Here is a 20,158-nt window from a genome sequence, read left to right on the forward strand (position 1 = left end):
GCAACAATTTGACAGCTTACCATTTGGCTGCATTCCATAGGATCTATGTGTGAGAAACATTATATACAATTGTGACTTTCTGCTGCCAGTAAAGATCCAATTCGAGTAACAGGAACTGAATAGTAGCACTTACCGGTCCCCATGTATGTCTATACTACACATCAACTACAAAAGGAATATCTCATAGTTTTTTGAAAAAAATCCTCTAAGTAAATCTGATTAGGACAAAGTGGGGCCTATTTATAGTCAAAGAATCTTTATGTTCCCAAGAGACTTACAAGTTCCTAGGCCTGAACGATTCAGCCATTCTTACGTAAACTCAATTTGAAGACGCGCCAATAACAGGACAGATAATACATGATATTTCCCAACACTATTAAACAACCATCATTTACAGTTATCAATACATACAGTAGCTAAGTGCTTCAGCAGATGGACATTTGCTAGGTTTATGCATTGCTTTTGGTAATATCTAATAAATACAGATAGAATGGATATTTTACATTTGTTCATTTGCAATCTGGTCGAATCTACTTTTTTAGAAAGAGGACCGTGCAATCCTATATAAATGTTATTTTACACTAATACCCCCAGTACATAAACAGGTGGGAATGTAGAGTATGGTAACTTGTAACAAACAACAAACATTCAGGTAATAATTTGCTTGGCTCAAACCACAATGATATTATTTCTTATTGACAACTTGATTTAGAATTTGCATATTATCACTAATATTTAGGGTCATTTGCTAAACAGGTCAAACAAGTTTAAAGTTTTTGAGCAATTGTTATTATAGATGTCAACATTCACATGGCAAGTATACAAGGAGTTTTTACAGAACACAACTTAAAGGTAGCTAGAGTTGGGGTCCTTAAAAAAGACACTTGGTGCCCTTAACTTGTAATCCTAAGGAAAGGCTATGAATCATTACCCAAGAAATTAGTTCCTAAGCCTTAGGGTGGGGGTGGGGCAAGGGGGACAGGCCAGTAAAAGGTTGGAACGACCATCTCTATTAAGGATTAGCAGCAGTGTACCCAATCAGGTATGTGACAAATGGGGTGGCCATCAGGCGGCTCACCAGTCTGAACAGCAGAAATCTCTTGTAATAGTTGTAAACTGGATGCCAACAGACCATTTTGCAAACCCCTGTATTCCTGGCCATCCATAATTTCTACTTTGTAAATTAGAAAAAGTCTCTTATTGGCTTCAGTGGATAGGCACAGATCTCACCTCAGGAATCTGACATATATCAATAGCTAATGTGTAACTCAACATGCAAACAAAGATATATATGTTGGTTGGATGATTGTTTTTTGACATGATGTATAGAAAATGATCGACATTACACTTCTCTGATATTTTTATTAAGTCATGGATCACATGGCAACATATTTTTCATTTTAGCTTTAAATGCTTGAGCTTTTGAATCTTATGGTCCTGTTATACCTTGGCATTTGTTAGCATTAATACATGTTTTGTGCATGTTAACATATATTCCATGAAGGCAGTCCACTCAAACGAATGGACTGCCAATTCACCAAAACATTCAAAATGTTGATATGTATTATTTTGACAGTAGTGTGTTGTGAAGATCATGTGCACTTCCTTGATGTGTTGGATTGTCACTGGGAACGAATGGCACTCAACGTGCCGATGCATGTAATGTGTGTTAATAATAAATTTCACATTGTCACAATGCAAGATCTGAATGTACCATCAACAGGGACAACAATATTCCTTCTTGTGTACTCATTCACAAACCTTTGAAGAAGATCATTACTGATTAATGGAGATCAGAAGTAATGAAATGATCCAACAGCCCCAAAACTTTGTTTTAATCCTAATGGGCACGTAATAAAACACTCTTGTAGGTTTTCAATCAACAGCATCATGACAACTTTAAAACAATTCTGAAGGAATTCCATGCTATGCATCAATAGAATTTTACCTCAATAAAGGCTCTCTAAGGTCACCGGGTATGCTTGGCTTCTCCAGTTTCTTGGCTTGTGCCAGCCAACAAAGATACAACATGTTTATGAAATATGAACGTGTAACAAGAGAAGACAATGTCCAGGCTTGCTGTATGTGTGTTTTCTTTTAAGAAGACACTGTCTTTTTCTATTCAAAGAGAAGTGACAGCTTCTGTAAACCACGACCACTACGGGCCCCCAATGCTTTTTCCTCTGTCATAGCTTTTTCTGCTACAGAAAGGTCAACAGTGGCACCTACATATTTCCTTTGTGTAGATTTCTATCTTGTGATAAGTGAAAGTAAGGTCATTTATATTTGTTAGCAAATGTTTTAAATCCTGGATCAGATCCATTCCAGGTTTTTTTGATCACTCAGGTTCACTGATGAAAGTGTATCCTCTCCAGCCTTGGAGAACTTTAATAATCAGGCCCATAGTATCTATGGTGGGGCAACATTGTTGCCCAAGGACAGGACACCACCTGTTCTTTTCTCCATACATAAAAAGGAAAAGCACTGTAGTCCTCAGAGTGTACTGGGAATAGAGCTTAAAAATTCAACACAGGTTTTCAACTGGTAGGATTTCTGGAAGGATCAACAAGAATTTTTTTTTTTTTGCAGTTATAACAAATATATATATATTTACAATGTCTAAGTGGGTCAAATAAGGGATGCACATTGTTCAGGTTTCCATACATAAGATCTAAACAAAATTAAACAAGGGGGGATCAACATATTCTATGTGTAATATCAATATTTAATACATTTATTTCTGGACATTTTTTAATATAAAAAAGGCCACAAGGCATTGGGATATGGCATAATAAGTTTGCTAAATGGGCGCAGCTGGGGGGGGGGGGCAGCTGTAAAGCAATTTGTTGTCTCATGTGCAGGTTTAAATGACCAATAAAAGAGAGCTGGGCTTTCAGTTCTCGGCTCCTTCCCTGGGATATTCTAAAGCATCTATAGCTCACATATGACATTGGTAATCAGGGATAGGTTTGGTTTTAAAATAGCATTCAATCATCAGACTTATATTATTAACCAATTTTTTTCTTTTCTATTTGATAATTTGTACAAAACTTATTCTTTATTAAAACATGATACTACTAGTACTATTTGAAAATTAGGCTACAGATGACAATTTATCAGTCATGGTTTATTATAAATAACAAAAAAAGTAAAAGATGGAAAGGGGTGCAACTATATTACCCTGTGCCCCAAAGCAATCAATATCCAAGGGACCCACAGTTTCAGTTAATCCTTCTTAGTAATTTTGTATCTTGAATTGATTTTAGCATGCAATATTCTTACCTGGTTTTATTCCAAAAACATAAAAAAACCTTTAACTACAATTTCTTAAGCTGCTTGTAAAGGGGAGGCTATCTTTACTATATCTACCTAATCAATTGGCAAGGAAGCAGCTCAGCTGGCCATGTAATGTTTTTATTAGTAGCTGTGCAAGGAGGAAACTCTTATTGTGAGAGATGTCTGTAAGATGACCTCACACCGTAGACATTGGGGAAAGGCAAAGGGCAGGATATGACAAAGTGCTAAACACAACATACAAAGTGACAAATACATTCTAATAAAATGACTCCTTTTAATAGTAAATATTCCTATATCACTGGTAAAGTAAACCCAATTACAAAAATCAAATATACGCCTAAATATTTCAATGTTATTTTATTGATCATTTTCAGTCTTTACATCTGCAGCTTTAAAAAAAACTTTAGCTGTTGATCCTTCGATAAAGGTCATTGTTTAGGAACTACCTGATATAGGGTGACAACCCTCTGCCCCTGTTTACTAATTTTTCTTCTGCATTGCCATGCTGTCACCTTCAAGTGACCTTGCTGTTACACATGAAAAGAATGAATACACCAAAAAATTATTAGTTAAACCAACAAGTGCTTTTTTACAACTTGAAATACTTTAGAGATTGTATAAAGTTTAATAACACTTTTTATTGGTGAATAATACTGGTTATTAAAAGGTGTAAATATAAACCTCATAAAATAGGGACAACTGAGGAGGGACAAAGAGACTTAGCACTTAAATAGGGACAGTCCTTTCAAAACAGGCACAATAGGGAGGATTGAAAGAAACCGCACGAGGTCAGTAGCACTCAAATGCAACAAACTAAGTCTGAGGAAGCAATTTTTTTACTGTTAAATGCATCTCTTCGCATATTTTTGGACAGGAACCACTTTTCTTTAAAGTTGATTACCTGCTAAATGGTCACCATCCAATTGTAATATATGGCATTTGCTGGGTACTCCACATGATTGTTAAACAAGATTTTAAATATATACATTTTCACCTTTTTTGTTAAAAAAAACATTTTGAATGTTAAACTTCAGTAATAAAATAATGTTTTAAAACTCATAGAGGGTATTGCTTCTATTTGATAAGCTATTTCTGTGCAGTAGCATAAAAAACGTATTTCCGTGTAGATAGAGATATGAAATACAAAAAACACCATACAGAAGTTTGAAAAAGTATTTTATCTAAAATTAAAAAACGATAAGTGATTGTGATACACAGTACTGTAGCAAACTAAATGCCATTCGGTTAAGATTTGAATCTAAATGACAAGTCTTCTTTAAATAAGTGTTTCTCAGAATATACAAGCACAAAGCTGTCTCCTGCAGAATATACAGTGAACTGTGTGCTGGAGTGCTTTATGAATCATAAATGATGTGCTTTTTACAGCTTCCATCAGACTGCATTGAAGAGAGCATGTGGTTTCTCTGCAAGATTTCCACCCCTTCAGAGAGGATGTAATATGCCGCAGCTCTCCATGACTGGGCAGCTGCAGAGGAATCTTTAATTCTAAGGTGGATTTTGTCATCCTTGGACCATATTGTCAATCTATTCACGCTGTGCTTTGTCAGTATGGATCCAGTCCTAGGTGATTGAGAATAACACAATAAAAGGCTTTTTTTTTAGCAAATCTGATCTTCTCATATATAACACCATCCCCCACTGAAACTATTGGAAGTACAGAGACTTGACACGGCAGTCATTACGTATTCGTTTTCTGCAGAATAACTGCGTCAGGATATTTCTCCCAGCACTACCCTGTGTAACTAAAAATCACTGGTATTTAAAGGACTGCTCCTGTATCATTAAAATCAATATACTATACATAATAGTGAGCTAAGAAATTTAGTATTTTGATAATATGACAACTGCTTCTCCAACTCAGCCTGAAGCCAACAAAGATTTTCTTTAATTATCAAAAAAGAAAATAAATCATTAAAATGTCTCCTCTTTGCAGCTACATAATTACTATTCAGTTTCTACAGAACAACCCAGAATATTCATCTCTTTCCTTTTAAATCTCTAATTCCAATTACTAAAATATCATAAATTGTAAAATTAATGTAATGGTAAGCACTAAAAACAAAAAGTCACCAGGATGTAGAGGTTTTTGGCAGAAGAGACATGCAAAGTATTTTTTATCTGAAAAACCCTTTTCCTGCTCCTGATGGCTTGTTGTTTTCTACAGGCCTGATTTATTAAAGCTCTCCAAGACTTGAGAAAATAGACTATTTGAGTGATTCATCAAATTTGGAATGGATTTTCTAAAAATATTTTGCTATTAGTTAGCAAATGTTTTCAGTTCTGAACCAGATCCATTTCAGGTTTGCTGGATCACCAACATTCAGTATAGCCTACCTTCTACAGATCTGACATTGGGGAATATGTAACACCTATGCACGTGCTGGAGTTACAGCATCAATGGCCGCCCAATGACCAAAAAGTCTCATGGTGGACCCTGGAAGAATGGGTGGTGAACATGGCAGCGATGACAGGATCCTGGACCTTTCATCACTCTAAGGCAGTGCAAACGGTAAGCGTGCCATATTTAGCAAGTGTGTTATGTTGGTGATGATTGGTGCCTACTTTCCTCCAGACATGACGTTTATATATGAGGCACACACTTCAGTCTTTATTTCATTAGACCAAATAATCTTTTTCCTCACAGTCTAAGAGTTCTTCAGGTGTTTTTGCAAACTCCCAAGTGGGCTTTCATGTGTTCCTTCTGTCTAGCCACTCCTCCATAAAGCTCAGATTGGTGGAGGGTTGCGGTTTTCCTTCTGGAACTTATTCCCATCTCCACATAGGATCTCTGGAGCTCAGTCAGAGTGACCATTGGGTTCTCTCTCATTAAGACCCTTCCCCTTCGATTTCTCATTTGGCCAGATGACCAGCTGTTGGGAAAGTCTTGGTTGTATCAAACATCTTTGATTTGAGATTTATGGAGGCCACTGTGCTCTTGGGAACTTTCAGTGTAGCTTTCCCCAGATCTGTGCTTTGAAACAATACAGTCCTTGAGGATGCAGGCAGTTCCTTTGAGCTCATGTCTTGATTTTTGTCAGCTATGAGGCCTTTTGTAGAGAGGTATATGTCTTTCCAAATGATGTCCAAATAACCTAATTTACTACAGATAAACTCCAATAAAAGCGCAGAAACATCTCAACAGCATTTAATGGGTGGCACCTAGGCTAAATTTCATGTGTTGTTACAAAAGATCTGAATACTTATGTAAATGTAATATTTCATTTTTTTTATTTAAGTTACAAAACTGTTTTCTGTTTTAATTTTGTCATTTAGTAGTGGAGTGTGAATTGAAAAAGTTAGGGGGGGTCTAAATACTTTCTGAAGCCACTGCAGATGGTTTGTATTTGGTGCATTTTTGTGACAACCTTGAAATATATTAAGTGGATCTCTGGAAGTCATTACAGCAAGAGAATTGAGAATTGGAATTATTTATCCAAAGTTATATTTATCTTTAAAAAAAAAACAATGAAGTGAGGCAGAATTCTCCAATACTGTGTCCTAGTACAGTTTGCACGGAGTCTAATTTAAAGGGACTGAAGGAAATCACTACTCTGATAGTAGAGTAATAGTAAATATCAGTGGTATTTATTTTAAGCACAGTAAACATTACTTTTCCTGCAATCACTACCATAGTGGTACATGGCTATAATATTAGTAAATGTGCTCAGGTAACTACGGTACACACATTCCCTTACTTTAAAATCCTGGAATCTGTTCCCACATTGATACAATAGTGGTGATTCAGATTTTAAAAGTTTGGAACACTGAACCTCAGATTGACACTCCATAGTGTTTTTTTCATCCTGCACCGGATTGTCTTATGATGACTAGGCTTTTACTAAACCAGATTTGTACTTGACACAATCTTTCCAGCATGACACATCTGTACACACTTTTTTTTTAATTTGAAAGGATTACAACTTGTTTCCGACTTTGAGTGTTATCTGTACTCCTATTACAGATATTTTTTGTCATTTTCCTACCCAGTGACACCCTGTGATATCCTAACAGAAATTCAGACAAATCGCCCTTATCAGGACAAGGACACTAATTAAAACTTAACATATTCTAACCCTTTTCCATTTGCATAAAACATTAGCTGTCTAAATGGGGTACCGCTCGCTCTTCCTCCCCTTTCCTCTCTCCACTGAAGAGACTGGCACTATGTATACAGCGCTTGTACATTAATCTGTCTCTGGAAACAATCATGAAAGATCATTTCCATCGACAATTCTCCAATGTCCATTGGACGTCTGTACGAGGCCTAAAGACAGGCATGGACAGGGAGATATTTCACTAAGAGCAATTGGTGTAAGACATCTGCCCTTCCTCCATCACATCCCCACAATATTCACTCTACCTTCCCCTCTGGGTTAACACAACATTTGCATGTAAAAAGGGGGAAGCAAACAAATGAAGCACACACATAAAAATTTTCTATGGTTGGAAGTCCTTGTATAAGATGAAGCATCTCTACATCTTGATCAGGGGTTCATAATCACAATTATAGACTCTTACTGGATTATTCAATATGTCCCCATACTCTCTTCTCTCCTCATCACCAATTCAAAACATGTCAGTAGCTTGGTTTTACATATAGATAGCTAGAAACAAAACATCTGGAGAAATCCACAATACACAAGCTGGCAACAACTAATGAGCTTTTACTGTTGATTTTGTATTGGTAAAACATGGAATCAACGCACAGTGGAGATTACTCACATCATATGATGCATGTCAATATCATGTCAATTCCACTGTATTTCCAGGTTCAGTAATACAATTCTGTTTCAGTTTATTTTATTAAATCAGCGTTTCAGCCCTAAATCTTCAGCATGTGGTTCCACACCAAGTGAAAGAGGTACTCAAGGTGAAACCCTAGTTTTGGGAATCTCTACCATTTCAAGTTGTTACAAGCTATACTCATACCTATTGTATTACTTTTTCAGACATGTATGGCCGTCCTAATGCTTCATTATTTAGTAATATACATTATACAGTGAGGCAGTGGGTAGGGAAATGACACACTCCATCCATTTTCTTCTGGTGTTATCCTAAACCGCTTGTAATGCTCTGTAAATGCTGATAACTCAGCAAATGTCAGCATTCCTTAATATGTGTTGCGGCATTAGTTAGCAGTTTCCTTAGAAAATGTCTCAAATGATGAAATGTTTTCCCCAGACAAATTCACATTTATTTGTTTTAGTGCAGATTGTTTTCTAGTAAATCCCACTTGCTGCATTTACAATTTTCAAGTAAGTCAGTTTTCTACATGGGTTAATGACATCACATGTAACTGTATTACATTTTACCTTTATTATTCTATTGATTGTTCAATAAACAAATCTTGACTAGGCACACACGCAAGATGATTGCCACATCATACTCACTATAGTAAAACAGGATATTCAGCTGCTGCTGGAATGGGTACACACCCACACAAAGTGAAAAATAAAAAAGTTTTTTGAACAGAAAATGCTTTATAAATTAAAATAAAAAGTATTTTAAAGAATTTACACATCTAACTATTTATAAATGGGGGTCAGGCAATTGTAATTATGCACACTTGAATGAAAGGTTGTTTCCCTGATCTAGAGATCATTGGGTCAGTTTAAGTGACCGCTAACAATCTTTTTTCCCAATGGCCATGTAAGAGGCATTTTTCCTATAGCCAACACATTAATGTACTGTGTGTTGTGGATATAGTACTTATAGTGGGGTTCCCTAAAGACCTGAAAGTTATTTATATGAGTTCTCCCTCTCAAGAAACATTGCATTTAATGATGAATGTTAGTGATCATTTCAAGAAAAAATCTAGCAAGTGTGCAGACATTCCCTGACATCATTTAGCATTCTGCCATGGCAGATCACTAACCAAGGGAGCAGTGACAATAGCTGGTATATACTATTGGGGAGGATGCAGCGGGGTGGTGCCTCCTGCTTGCCCTTCCCTGTTTCAAAAGAACTGTGTGTGCACAGCAATTGTTCGTTCTACAGTCACTGGTAAACAATAAAAAAAACAGTTTTCTGTAACTGTACTTCTGTACACAGCTTCCATTTTCTGCAGTTTATGAGGTTTTTTTTAACACTTTTGCAGATAACTGTCAGACTGCAAAGAATTGCACTGAGTGTCTGTCTATGCCATGGTGCATAATTGTAACACGCATATGCGCTACAATACATGATGAGTTTTTGTATTGAAACACAATGCAGTATTGCAGCTCTTTTATTTTTAACAAGTCAAAGTGCAGGTAATCGGCCCTGCTCTATTTTTTAGATTCACACCAACATGAATTTTGCATTGTTCTACACTGCAGTGCAATAGATAAGCAAAGCACAGATAAGTTGTAGAACTTAATACATATTGTATATTGTACCTGCTTTAGCCTGGTAACACTTAGGGGCATATTTAAAATGTATAATATTTGGGGAATGTCATTGCAATAAATATACGCTCTTTAGCAATATTGTGCAATGAAAAACGACATCCCCGCCCAAGCCTGTGATTTCAAATTCACAACAGAACCCCCTAATGTGCAGATACTAGAAAATCTGTTGTAAGTGAAATACAGGGACCGCCATAGCTGACCTCACATTCTAAAACTTCTAGTTTCTTGGCTACCTTCCACTATCCACTGACCTTGAGCAAGTATACAAATAACATTTTGACTCCAGTAGCTGCATGGCATCTCCAGGTCCTTGCACCACAAAGACAGAAACAGCCAGGTAACTAGTATTTTACTGTTAAGACCCTGTGGCATATATTCAAAATATATCTCGGCCGACCCCTGTAGCTGAACCAGTTTGTTAAAGATTTTCATATTGGGGTAAATAAAAGTATCATAAAACATACATCACATCAACACTTAGAAATATAAGATGCACATTATAGATTTTAGCTGAAACATTGCTGTCAGTTACTCCATTTTTCTTATGTAATAAATCATTTACTGCTTTTTTAATAGTTCAGAGTAGCTAAATGGATTACATTAATGACTAGACGCTTGCCTTAACACTCATCCTCAGGGAACAACATTCAGGTCAGAGCAAGAGCAATAATGCACTCAAGTAAATATCTCTGAATTAGCAATATTCTCCCTTTGTCTTAAACAGGGTGGAGCAGGGATAACATACAATGATTCCGGATTCTACAATATGCTTGATGTTTTATTTTGGTTTGCAGTTGTTAAAAAATATATATTTTTTGGAGCCTAAATTTAATGTTATTTCAGTGCTGAGAAGAAGTTAATGTATGACAGCAGCATCTTGTTTCTTAGTGCGTGTCAGTCCCTGAATTTATTAAATATTAAGGGGCAAGAGGTCTCTTACTTAGCTTTGCGGCATTGGGAATAGCTGACAAGTGTAGCTATCTTCCTCTAAAGATAGATAATTATATACTGTAAATTTACCCTTTTTTTCTTTGAAAAAATTGTTGTCTTATACTCCTAATTGATAAAAGGATTTTACCTTGGTAAGTTCAATAGCAGTCACTATGATTCTTCCCTACCTATTCAGGTAATGACTTGAAATCAGTTTGAAAGGTCCATTCGTGGTTCAGGTCAATAGCTCAATAGACAGTGAAGCCAACCTTCATCTTGGAAGTGTCTTACAGGGTCACATTGATCCTTACTGGAGTTGAGTAGGACTTTCCCTAACTCTGTGGCACATTCTAGTTCCATAGCAGTCATGCTACGTCCTGGTTGCATATAAATAAAAATGTAGTGAAGGATGGGAGAATGGGGAGAATGGCAGCTCCCAGTGAAGTCTTCTTGAGTATCACACATGATCCTCTATTCACCCAACATTAGCTTGGTCAACCGGTATCAGTATACTTGGATCCGAAAGTGAACATATACACTGTAAAAACCTAAATGAAAAAGATCATGATCTGAATTAATAATGCATGTGCCTTAGGCCAGTAAGAGCCAGCTAAAACCTGCTGTTGGTGTATGGACCATTTTCACCAATCTGCAGTCACATAGGGACAATTTAAAAATATAAATGAAAAATTATTTGAAACATGCTTGTGTATTTGAAAAGTATTTTACAAATATCAACATATATAATATTGTGACATTTGAACAACCGTAATCTTGTCTTAAAGTATACGTAACCCACTTACTAAAATCTATTTACATGGTAATGGTAAACCTCAATTGTACATGTTATTGTAATTTTAAAATTCTTTCTCAATATTGATAAATGTGAAGCTTTTATATTTTAGTTCTGCCCCTGCATTGTCACATGGGCTTCAAATTGGGACTAAAGGAGGCTGCTTAAACATATTCATGATCAGTGCACTGTTCTCCGGGAACCCACCCTCTAGCCATTACTGGAGTTCATATATAATTGATTGAGAGTAGCTGCAAAGTGGTGTACACAAAGAAGTATACACAGTTATTCAGTAAATGCAATACAATTCATAAAGATTTCAATTTTTTCCTGTACAAATCAATAAACTTTCTCATTGTGTTAGGCACAGATTTTCTGATACAGGTCATACACTGTCTGAGCCCACAATATGAGGCTGATGTTCTTTGTAGGGAATGGCTCTGCCACATAATCACTGCAGAAAGTCTTTGGTTTAGGCAGTTCTAGGACAAGATCCTCTAGCACTACATCAGTAAAGGATGCCAAAGTGGCCAACCATAAATTCTTTAATTCAGCATTACAAAATCATGCATTTCAAACTTATTCATATAAAGACCATAGATTTTTTAAAAATGGAGTTAGGTCCTTTTCCCACTTTGGCAATGCGCTGTGTTTCTAAAAATGCAGCATGTTGCCATTTATGTTGGCGTGCTTTAGGTTCAACACAATGGGTTGCCCAACAGGCCACATCAGAGGTAGGATGTGCATGCTGAGCTGATAAAAGTGTAACACACAGCAGTGCTTTACCCCCTGTTGCAGGAAATTGGCAAATTGCATTTGGGATTCTATTTACAATGAATGGCATTCGACATTCTAATGTATATCTTGTGTGTTGTCATGCATTTTGGTAATACATGCAATTTCACATAGAAATGCATGTGTTATTGTAAAAAATCCATGTTACCAGGACCAGAAATTCTAATCGCCTGAAGGTAAAGCTGATCAGTGCATGCTTGCTCAGCGATTAGCACTCTGGTCTTTGCAGCACTAGGTCACAGGTTCGAATCCTGGCCAGGACACTATCTTAATGGAATTTGCATGTTCTCTCCTTTCTGTTTCTGTATGGTTTTCCTTTGGGTACTTCGGTTTCCCCCACATTTCAAAAACATGCAGTTAGAATAATTGGCTTCCCCCCAAATTGACCTTAGACTGTGATAATGACATATGACGATGGTAGGAACATTAGATTGTGAGCCCCCTTGAGAGACAGCTAGTGATATAACTATGGAGTTTGTAATGCTCTGCGTAATATTTTGGAGCTATATAAATACTATGTAATAATAATAATCAGTGGATTCACTGACGCAATTGAACTAAGCATTCAGATAACTGTGCAGCAATTATCTGAACACCTTAGCTACATACTCATTCTGGGTCAATAATTTATAGGGTAATAAAAGCCAAGGATGAGAACACAATCCAGACAAGTTGTATTTTTTAGAGCCAGGTCAACATTGACAGTTTATATAATCTATTTGCGAACAGTTCACTTTAGGGCATCATGCTGCCTAACCACTTCTGAATATGAAGGCCATTTTTAACAAGCTGTTTCCTGTATGTCATCTCATTATGTTAAAGAACGCTAATAGTCGATTGGAGTTATTATTTTATCTGCCTTATATTAATTAAATATACAGACCAGCAAAAGGTAGATGGTGTGGTCTTATATTTTTTTTAACTATCAAGTCCTTTAAACATTTTCTGCATCTTTATAATTTACTTTGTATCCACAGATGTATCCTGTTTATTGTTCCTGAAAGATAGAACATAAACATAGACACTATTATTGACTAAGCACATATGTAAATGCACCCCAATATTATTTGTTTAGCTGAAAGGATAGCAATTGGCCAGATGAATCCAAATCAGCCCACTAATCATCCCTTCTTTAAAGTAATCATCATAAATCAATCATCTAAGGACTGTATGCAATATTTAAAAGGTGCCCAAGGCCATTGCTCAATCTTACTAAAGCTAAACAGGTTGGGTATTATCTTATATCTACAGGTTACATGTTAACTTTAAATTGCATTTGTATGATAAATCCACAGACTGAAAAATAAAAACACAGACCCAGCAGACAAATATACAATACAAAATGTAATCTTTATTCTTTTGGCTTGTTTGTAATGTAGTTAGCTGTAACTTTAGGTAATAGCATTTTCCTGCATGCAGTTCACAGTACACTACAAGTCATTATTCCTGGAAAGCAAAGGAGTCAACATTGAATGTCATTGTGTGTCCAAAACAGAACTGGAGGTAACATGGTGTCGTAAGCAAAGTCATGTTCTTTTAGAGAAATGAAGCATGTGGATCCCACACATTGGCTAAACATTCCAGTGCAGCATGAATTAACAATAGTAGAATGAGTAATTTTGTTAGGAAAAAAAGGAAACTATATTTAAGTCTAATCTGCGGCTTGCCAACTATGAATAAACTGCATTTCCTAGAAGGTGTTTGTCAGGAATTATAACTGGCAAACATTTTAGAGATTGCAGCTTGTAGAGCACCTGTTAGCTGAACAAAAGTGCCAGAACCCCTTTTTTCCAGCACAAAGGAAATTAGAGGCACAATGGAGGTAGCCATTTTGAGCCGAAGCAGTAAACAAAGGAATGCGGTCAATAACATCACTAGAAGCCCTTCATGTAACTGAAACTTTATTTGCTTCAGTTATGGTGTTGTATCCAAAGAATTAACAGGTTGCATTCCGATGGTTATTGGTTCAGCTCTGGTTAATCCAGAAAGTGCCTCTGATTTGTTTCAGGCTTTTGTGAGTAGAGGGCAACTTTCTGGTGACTGGCACGTCAGTGTTGACCAAATGGTAAGGCCAGTAAGCAAAAACCTTGATTCTGGGGCTGCTTATTGGTCAGCACTTAGGCCCCACATTTCATTTAGGTCTAAGGCCCCACAAACTTGTATGAGCCAATCATGTAGTGATTTGGCCCACATTTGGCCCAATACAGAGCCAGGTGCCCTATCACAGCTGTTGGAAAGCAGCAGGTTGTCTAAACTGTATGCAAACCAAAGCAAAATAGAACTATATTTAACCTTTTCAGCTATCACTTTAAGAAAGAACTTGTTGCTCAAGTATGCAGAGTATCCTGGTACTATGAAGGCTAAACTCCTGATGCAGGCATATCTCACAGTTTCTGCATATGTAACCCGGTGTTTTCTAAAATTCATCTTCAATATAAACATATTTTTCTTGTGCAAGCTGTGGTCCCCAATTTCACACATTTGCTTCCACATTTAGCATGTGCACCAAAAGAAAACCACTAAAATTCTAATAAAATAGCAATTTACAACTCTTCATTTTTTTTTATTTGCAATAGTCTCCAATTTAATAGTGCTAAGCGTGGGCGAGTACGAAAAGTGACCACAACATTAACCCCTGAAGTTTAGTTAATTTTTTTTTCTTCTCTTCTCTTATGTACAAAATGCTGAAAAATAAAGCTAAATGAATATTTACAGTATTTATAGAATCATCTTGTTAAAAACTCTGTGTCCTTGAATGCAGTTTGCAACATTTCCAATTTTGTATCTAGATCAATACAAAAACGTTTTGTAACAAAAGCAAAACTAAAAGAATGCAAAAAAATAAAAGAAGAGGAAAACCAAAAATAAGATGGAACATAAAAGAAAAGCTGCAAACTATTGCTTAACCAATTCCAACTGCAGAGCAGCAGCAAAGAGGTTAACAACAAAGAAATCAGACCTCACTGACGATTTATCTTACTTAACCGACGGCGTATGGCTTTCCATAATATACTGCTGGACGGTGGGGAAATAAAACATCATAAGCAGCCCAGGCAATATGAACATGCACCTGTGATAGCGTCCAAACTATTTATATTGGTACAGAATATTTTTTTTTTCTAATATTTTCCAGAAGCTTGCAAACTACACATAATGTGGTACATATTTGATGCAATAAATAGTGTGCCCAAATCATTATTTCTTTGCTCAAACATCCACCACGTAGTAAAGGAGCTATTTACATACTGTAACACAGGCAATTCCATTGGCTTGTACAAAGTCAACCTTGCTGACAAGCTGAAGATGGCCAAAACAATAATGCAGGATAAAGCCTAAAAAATGGATTTTCTTTAACCTGTGCAGTCAAAAAAAAAATCTCAAACCAAGTTGTAAATGTAATTTATGCCTTCAGGCACCAAACTGTTGCATAAGAACGATTCCATCTTCCCCTTCATATAGGGCTAAAATGGGGCAAAACAAGTACCTTTCATCTTTCAGTTATGTGACACTGCATAAACAGTTAAGCACCCCAAAATTAGTGCCGCATAATGATCATCTTCTTAAGCTCTATGTTTTTATTTTTTAATTTTTTTTCCCATGCATGACCTATGAGCCTGGCATGCGTTCATGCAATCTCTTTTCTTCATATATGTTATAGAGAAAGATATTGAAGAACACCTGGTTCCCATACCTTTGAAGTCGTTATTATCAGGTGATACCCAACATAAAACCCATTTACAAAAATAGTCGCATATAATTGTAGAGAACCTATGAATTCAAAAAAAGGATGAATCCATAAACATAGAACTTGTAAACATATGGCAAGTATGGCAGTTGAAATGCAAACAGTGGATACAAGTACTTTACTAAAGTGTTCAACACACAAAAAAAAAACAATAGGTTTGTATCCCACAAAATGGTCCCCATTCCGCACAGTCTGAGTAGCCATTTTGACTATCCTCTTCAGCAGTGTCAGCTGGGAAATCAACCCCTTTACTTCCTAGGTGGCCAGCAAAACATCCTTAAGCGATGCATTGCAAGCCTCTATATGTGTGAAGAGGTTAAAACAGTAACCTCCAGTCAAGGGCATTGAGTGTCTTTGTAGTCCATTCATGACAGGGGGTCACTGTCGTACTGTAGGCACTGACCATAAGTACATAATTTTAAGAACTGTCAGTTTGGCATAATTCTCTGAAAGAAGTCCTGCTGACATAAGTAATGTTCACAGGCTGTAAACGTTTTGCCACAAAAAGTTACTTCTTACGCTCCCTGATATCTTTTGCCCTGTCTTCTTTCTCTGTTTTGTCTTTTTCGTGTTTCTCTTTGTCTGGTTTTGTAACACTGTCATAGGACGGAGGAGATGTTGTTGACGGTGTAATGTCTACTTTGTCTGTAGTAGAGTTCCCATTGAGTCGGTCACTAAGCGCGTCCTTCCGTGTTATTAGACTGTCTGCATCTTTGCTTTTAGCAATATTGTACATAAAGGAAGCACGATTTATGGTTTTCCTCAAAAGATAACTGCGGAAGGCTCGCTGGATCACAACAGCAGACAGTTCTTCCTGCTTTCTACGTAACGTAGAAGTGATTGGTTCATAAGAGACTTTTGATGGGTTGGAGGCCATGAATCGCTCCTCCATTGGTTGACGTAGATTATCCATTTCATCTCCTTCACCCAAAACTCGCTTTGTAAAAGCAAACAAAATGTCAAGACAGTGAATTCTGTCCCCACTTACCATAGGAAGATCCATTGCAATAAGCTGTACATTATTTGGTTTTGGTATACGAAGAGGTGGATCTAGAGCATCGGCAAAGTCAGTCAATTTATTATACTGAATGAACTGTGTTGCATCTGAATCAAACTTTTCCCAAACTTCATAGAACATTTCAAAGTCATCCTCTCCCAAGGGTTCTGCACTTTCCTCTGTTGCAACGCCAAAATTCTCCAAAATTACAGCAATGTACATGTTTACCACCACTAAAAAGGATATGATAATATAACTTACAAAGAAGAAAATCCCAACAGATGGGTTACCACAATCCCCTTTCACAGAACTTCCAGGATGTTCTCTAAGTGGATCACAATCTGGTGCTTTACTGTTGAGTATGGGTGCTAACAACCCGTCCCACCCAGCTGATGTTGTAATCATGAATAAACAAATCATACTGTTGCCAAAAGTTTCAAAATTAAACATGTCGTCAATACCACTCTCTTTCTTGACGTAGGCAAAGTTGGACATTCCAAAGATAGCATAAATGAACATCACAAGGAAAAGTAGTAATCCTATGTTAAACAAAGCAGGAAGTGACATCATCAAAGCAAACAGCAAAGTACGAATGCCTTTTGCTCCTTTGATTAAACGCAGGATACGTCCTATTCTGGCCAGTCTTATCACTCTGAACAGGGTTGGTGATACAAAATATTTTTCAATCAGATCAGCTAGGAACATACCTATAGACAAAAGGAGAAAAAAACAAATATGAGCTTATATACAATATATGAATCAAACATATGACGAATGTTGCAAGAGTTAGATAGCTCCATTAGAAAGAGGCGAAATTCATTTAAATCTTAACCCATCTAAACACAACATTTCATATACTTTAATATGTTAATGTAATTTCAAAAGTTGTTTTCAATCTTTATACATCACCAGCTTTCATCAAAGTTAAATCTGGTGATCCTGTTATGTTGTCCCTATTTAAGAATTTCCAATTCTGGGGTAACAAATGTCTCCTAATTGTGCTCCTGCATTGTCACGGTGTCATACAAACTTCTTCAAGAGACTATGAGGCAGAAATAATAAAGGCCTTGAGAAATCCTTGATAGGTAAGTTTTTTTTCAATTGTCCAATCATGCAAAATGCAAATTCCAGTTAATTTATTTATTCTGCACTTGATTGGTCATTTAAAGTGAACACAACTACAAATTATTAGTTTAGAATTCTAATCTCAATCAACTCTTATGTTTTTTTAACTCACATTGCCTAGACATTGTTTGTGTGCTGCTGGTGTTAAAGCAAGTGCTTGTAGATAGTGGATAAAAATGCTGCAGGAGATGCAGCAATGCAAATAAAAAATAATGATAAAAAAGCAAAAGCAGAATTTTATCTTAAAAGGGTTTTAAGTCTACAAAATATTCTGGGAGCCTACTGGAACTCGTAAAGTGTTGGAGTTCATTTTTTATATTGCATCTGGCTGGTGTCATATGAATGGACTGACTCTCCTAGTATTACCACTATTTAAATGATATTTATTAATATGTTTATTGCTAATTATGATTACAGAAAGGGATAAAGTGTATTAGTGTTTTTGTCTACTAAAAAAATTGTGCCCAACTTAGGCATTTGAGGCATACTGTGTCATCCTCACTGACATACCAAGCTATATTTATACTACAATACATTTAAACCTTACATTCTAAAAAGGCCTTTGGAGTTTAAAATATTCAAGATTTCCTAGGCTAGAGAATCATATACTTTGGTATGGATTATGCTTTGTTCAATTCTTTGTCCCCATCTCCCTGTTTCCCTACATCATCACCAGGTATGCCATCTATGACATCCAGGGTATCACCCCAACAAATACGAGAAGGCCACCTTCAATTACATCAACAACTCCTTCCAGTTACCAACTACAGAGTGTGCAGCTTTCCACTTCTTCACAAATCCCAGGTGAACCAACCTGTCATTCGTTTTACTGCTTGAATACATGTTCTTCCTTGTAGTTACTGATTTACCTACCTACTATAGAGAGAATGACAACTACAAAATCAAATATATTCCATCCCATTGTGAAGTAATAATGTCGTAAAGAAATAAGCTTCAGGACACATTCTCCGGTAAAGAGCACAATGAAGACTGCGTTAACCCAGTACAAGATATTTTCCATATCTTTGGTCTGGTCATCCGTCTCTATCATCATTGTAACCATGTTCAAGCAAATCAGGACCATAATGCTGATGTCAAAGGGTTGCATGGACACAAAATCAAAGACAGCACCTTGGAATTTATTCTGAAATACACAAAAGAAGATGTTATGGTAAATTTGTGTTATTTATTTTTATTTTACTTTAGAATAAATATTGAAGATCCCTAGTATCCACCTATAAGTCCACTTATTGTCCTTTGGTACTTGCTGTGGGTCCATCATACCACAGAAGATCTTAGTGAAATGTACTGATGATGGCAGTGATTTTTAGTAGTTGTTTGTATATACCGAACCACTTCTGTATACCACAAACATGTAGCATGTTGATGGTCCCCTGTAGTTTTTAAGCATTGCATGTACTATAAATTATGTGCAGCTATATGGAGCTGCAGATGAGGACCCCTCTTTCTTGTAAGTTGACTACCACTGTTCTAGACTAGTAGACTTAAATACATCTGACAGTTGTACATTTTATCTTCTTTTCTTACAAGTTGCATTCTTAAAAGCATTTCAGCAAATTAAAGAAAATGTCCCACCTGTGGCCTAGGAACAGGCTTTTGCGGCTTTTTGGATCCAAGTTTTTTCATGGCATTGTAATATTTCTTCTGTTCTTCTGTCATGAAGATATCCTGACCTCCAAATTATAGGAAAGAACACAAAAGTGGTTATGACAAAAAAACTATTTTTATACACCCTATTGCCAAATAGTTTCTTTTATCTCTAGCTTTAATAATAAACCTGATCCCCTTAACTACGACCCCTAGAACCTTTCTCAAGATGACAACACTCACCACTGCCTTACATTGTATAGGTGGGGTTGTCATCCCACTGTGTGTGTGTCCACTGTGTCTGTAAGCATTTTCATGTAATGAAGGAGGTGGGGGTTTAACTTCAGGATAACTGACTAGTGTTACCAGAAGGCCCACCCAAGCAATAAATCCAATTTTCCAGTTTTTCTGTTTGATGACTCATAAACTTACAAAGATTATGGGGGAATATTTGGAAT

The 20,158-nt window shown here is 36.5% G+C and overlaps 1 protein-coding gene across 4 annotated transcripts in view; it reads right to left on the bottom strand.

Annotated features, from left to right (window-relative positions):
- Positions 1-13,556: 13,556 nt before the first annotated feature.
- The window catches only part of LOC140335554 (sodium channel protein type 2 subunit alpha-like), a 91,157-nt gene continuing 84,555 nt past the window's right edge, over positions 13,557-20,158 (bottom strand). For all 4 annotated transcript variants that reach the window (XM_072418269.1, XM_072418268.1, XM_072418270.1 and 1 more), the window contains exons 25-27: positions 19,689-19,793; positions 18,966-19,236; positions 13,557-17,674 (exon numbers count right to left, since the gene is read on the bottom strand). In XM_072418269.1, coding sequence (XP_072274370.1) covers positions 16,479-17,674; positions 18,966-19,236; positions 19,689-19,793 — 1,572 coding nt within the window. In that variant the 3' untranslated portion in view covers positions 13,557-16,478. The remainder of the gene's footprint in view (positions 17,675-18,965; positions 19,237-19,688; positions 19,794-20,158) is intronic.

Source organism: Pyxicephalus adspersus, chromosome 7, assembly GCF_032062135.1.
Source record: "Pyxicephalus adspersus chromosome 7, UCB_Pads_2.0, whole genome shotgun sequence".
In the NCBI taxonomy this organism is placed as follows: Eukaryota; Metazoa; Chordata; class Amphibia; order Anura; family Pyxicephalidae; genus Pyxicephalus; species Pyxicephalus adspersus.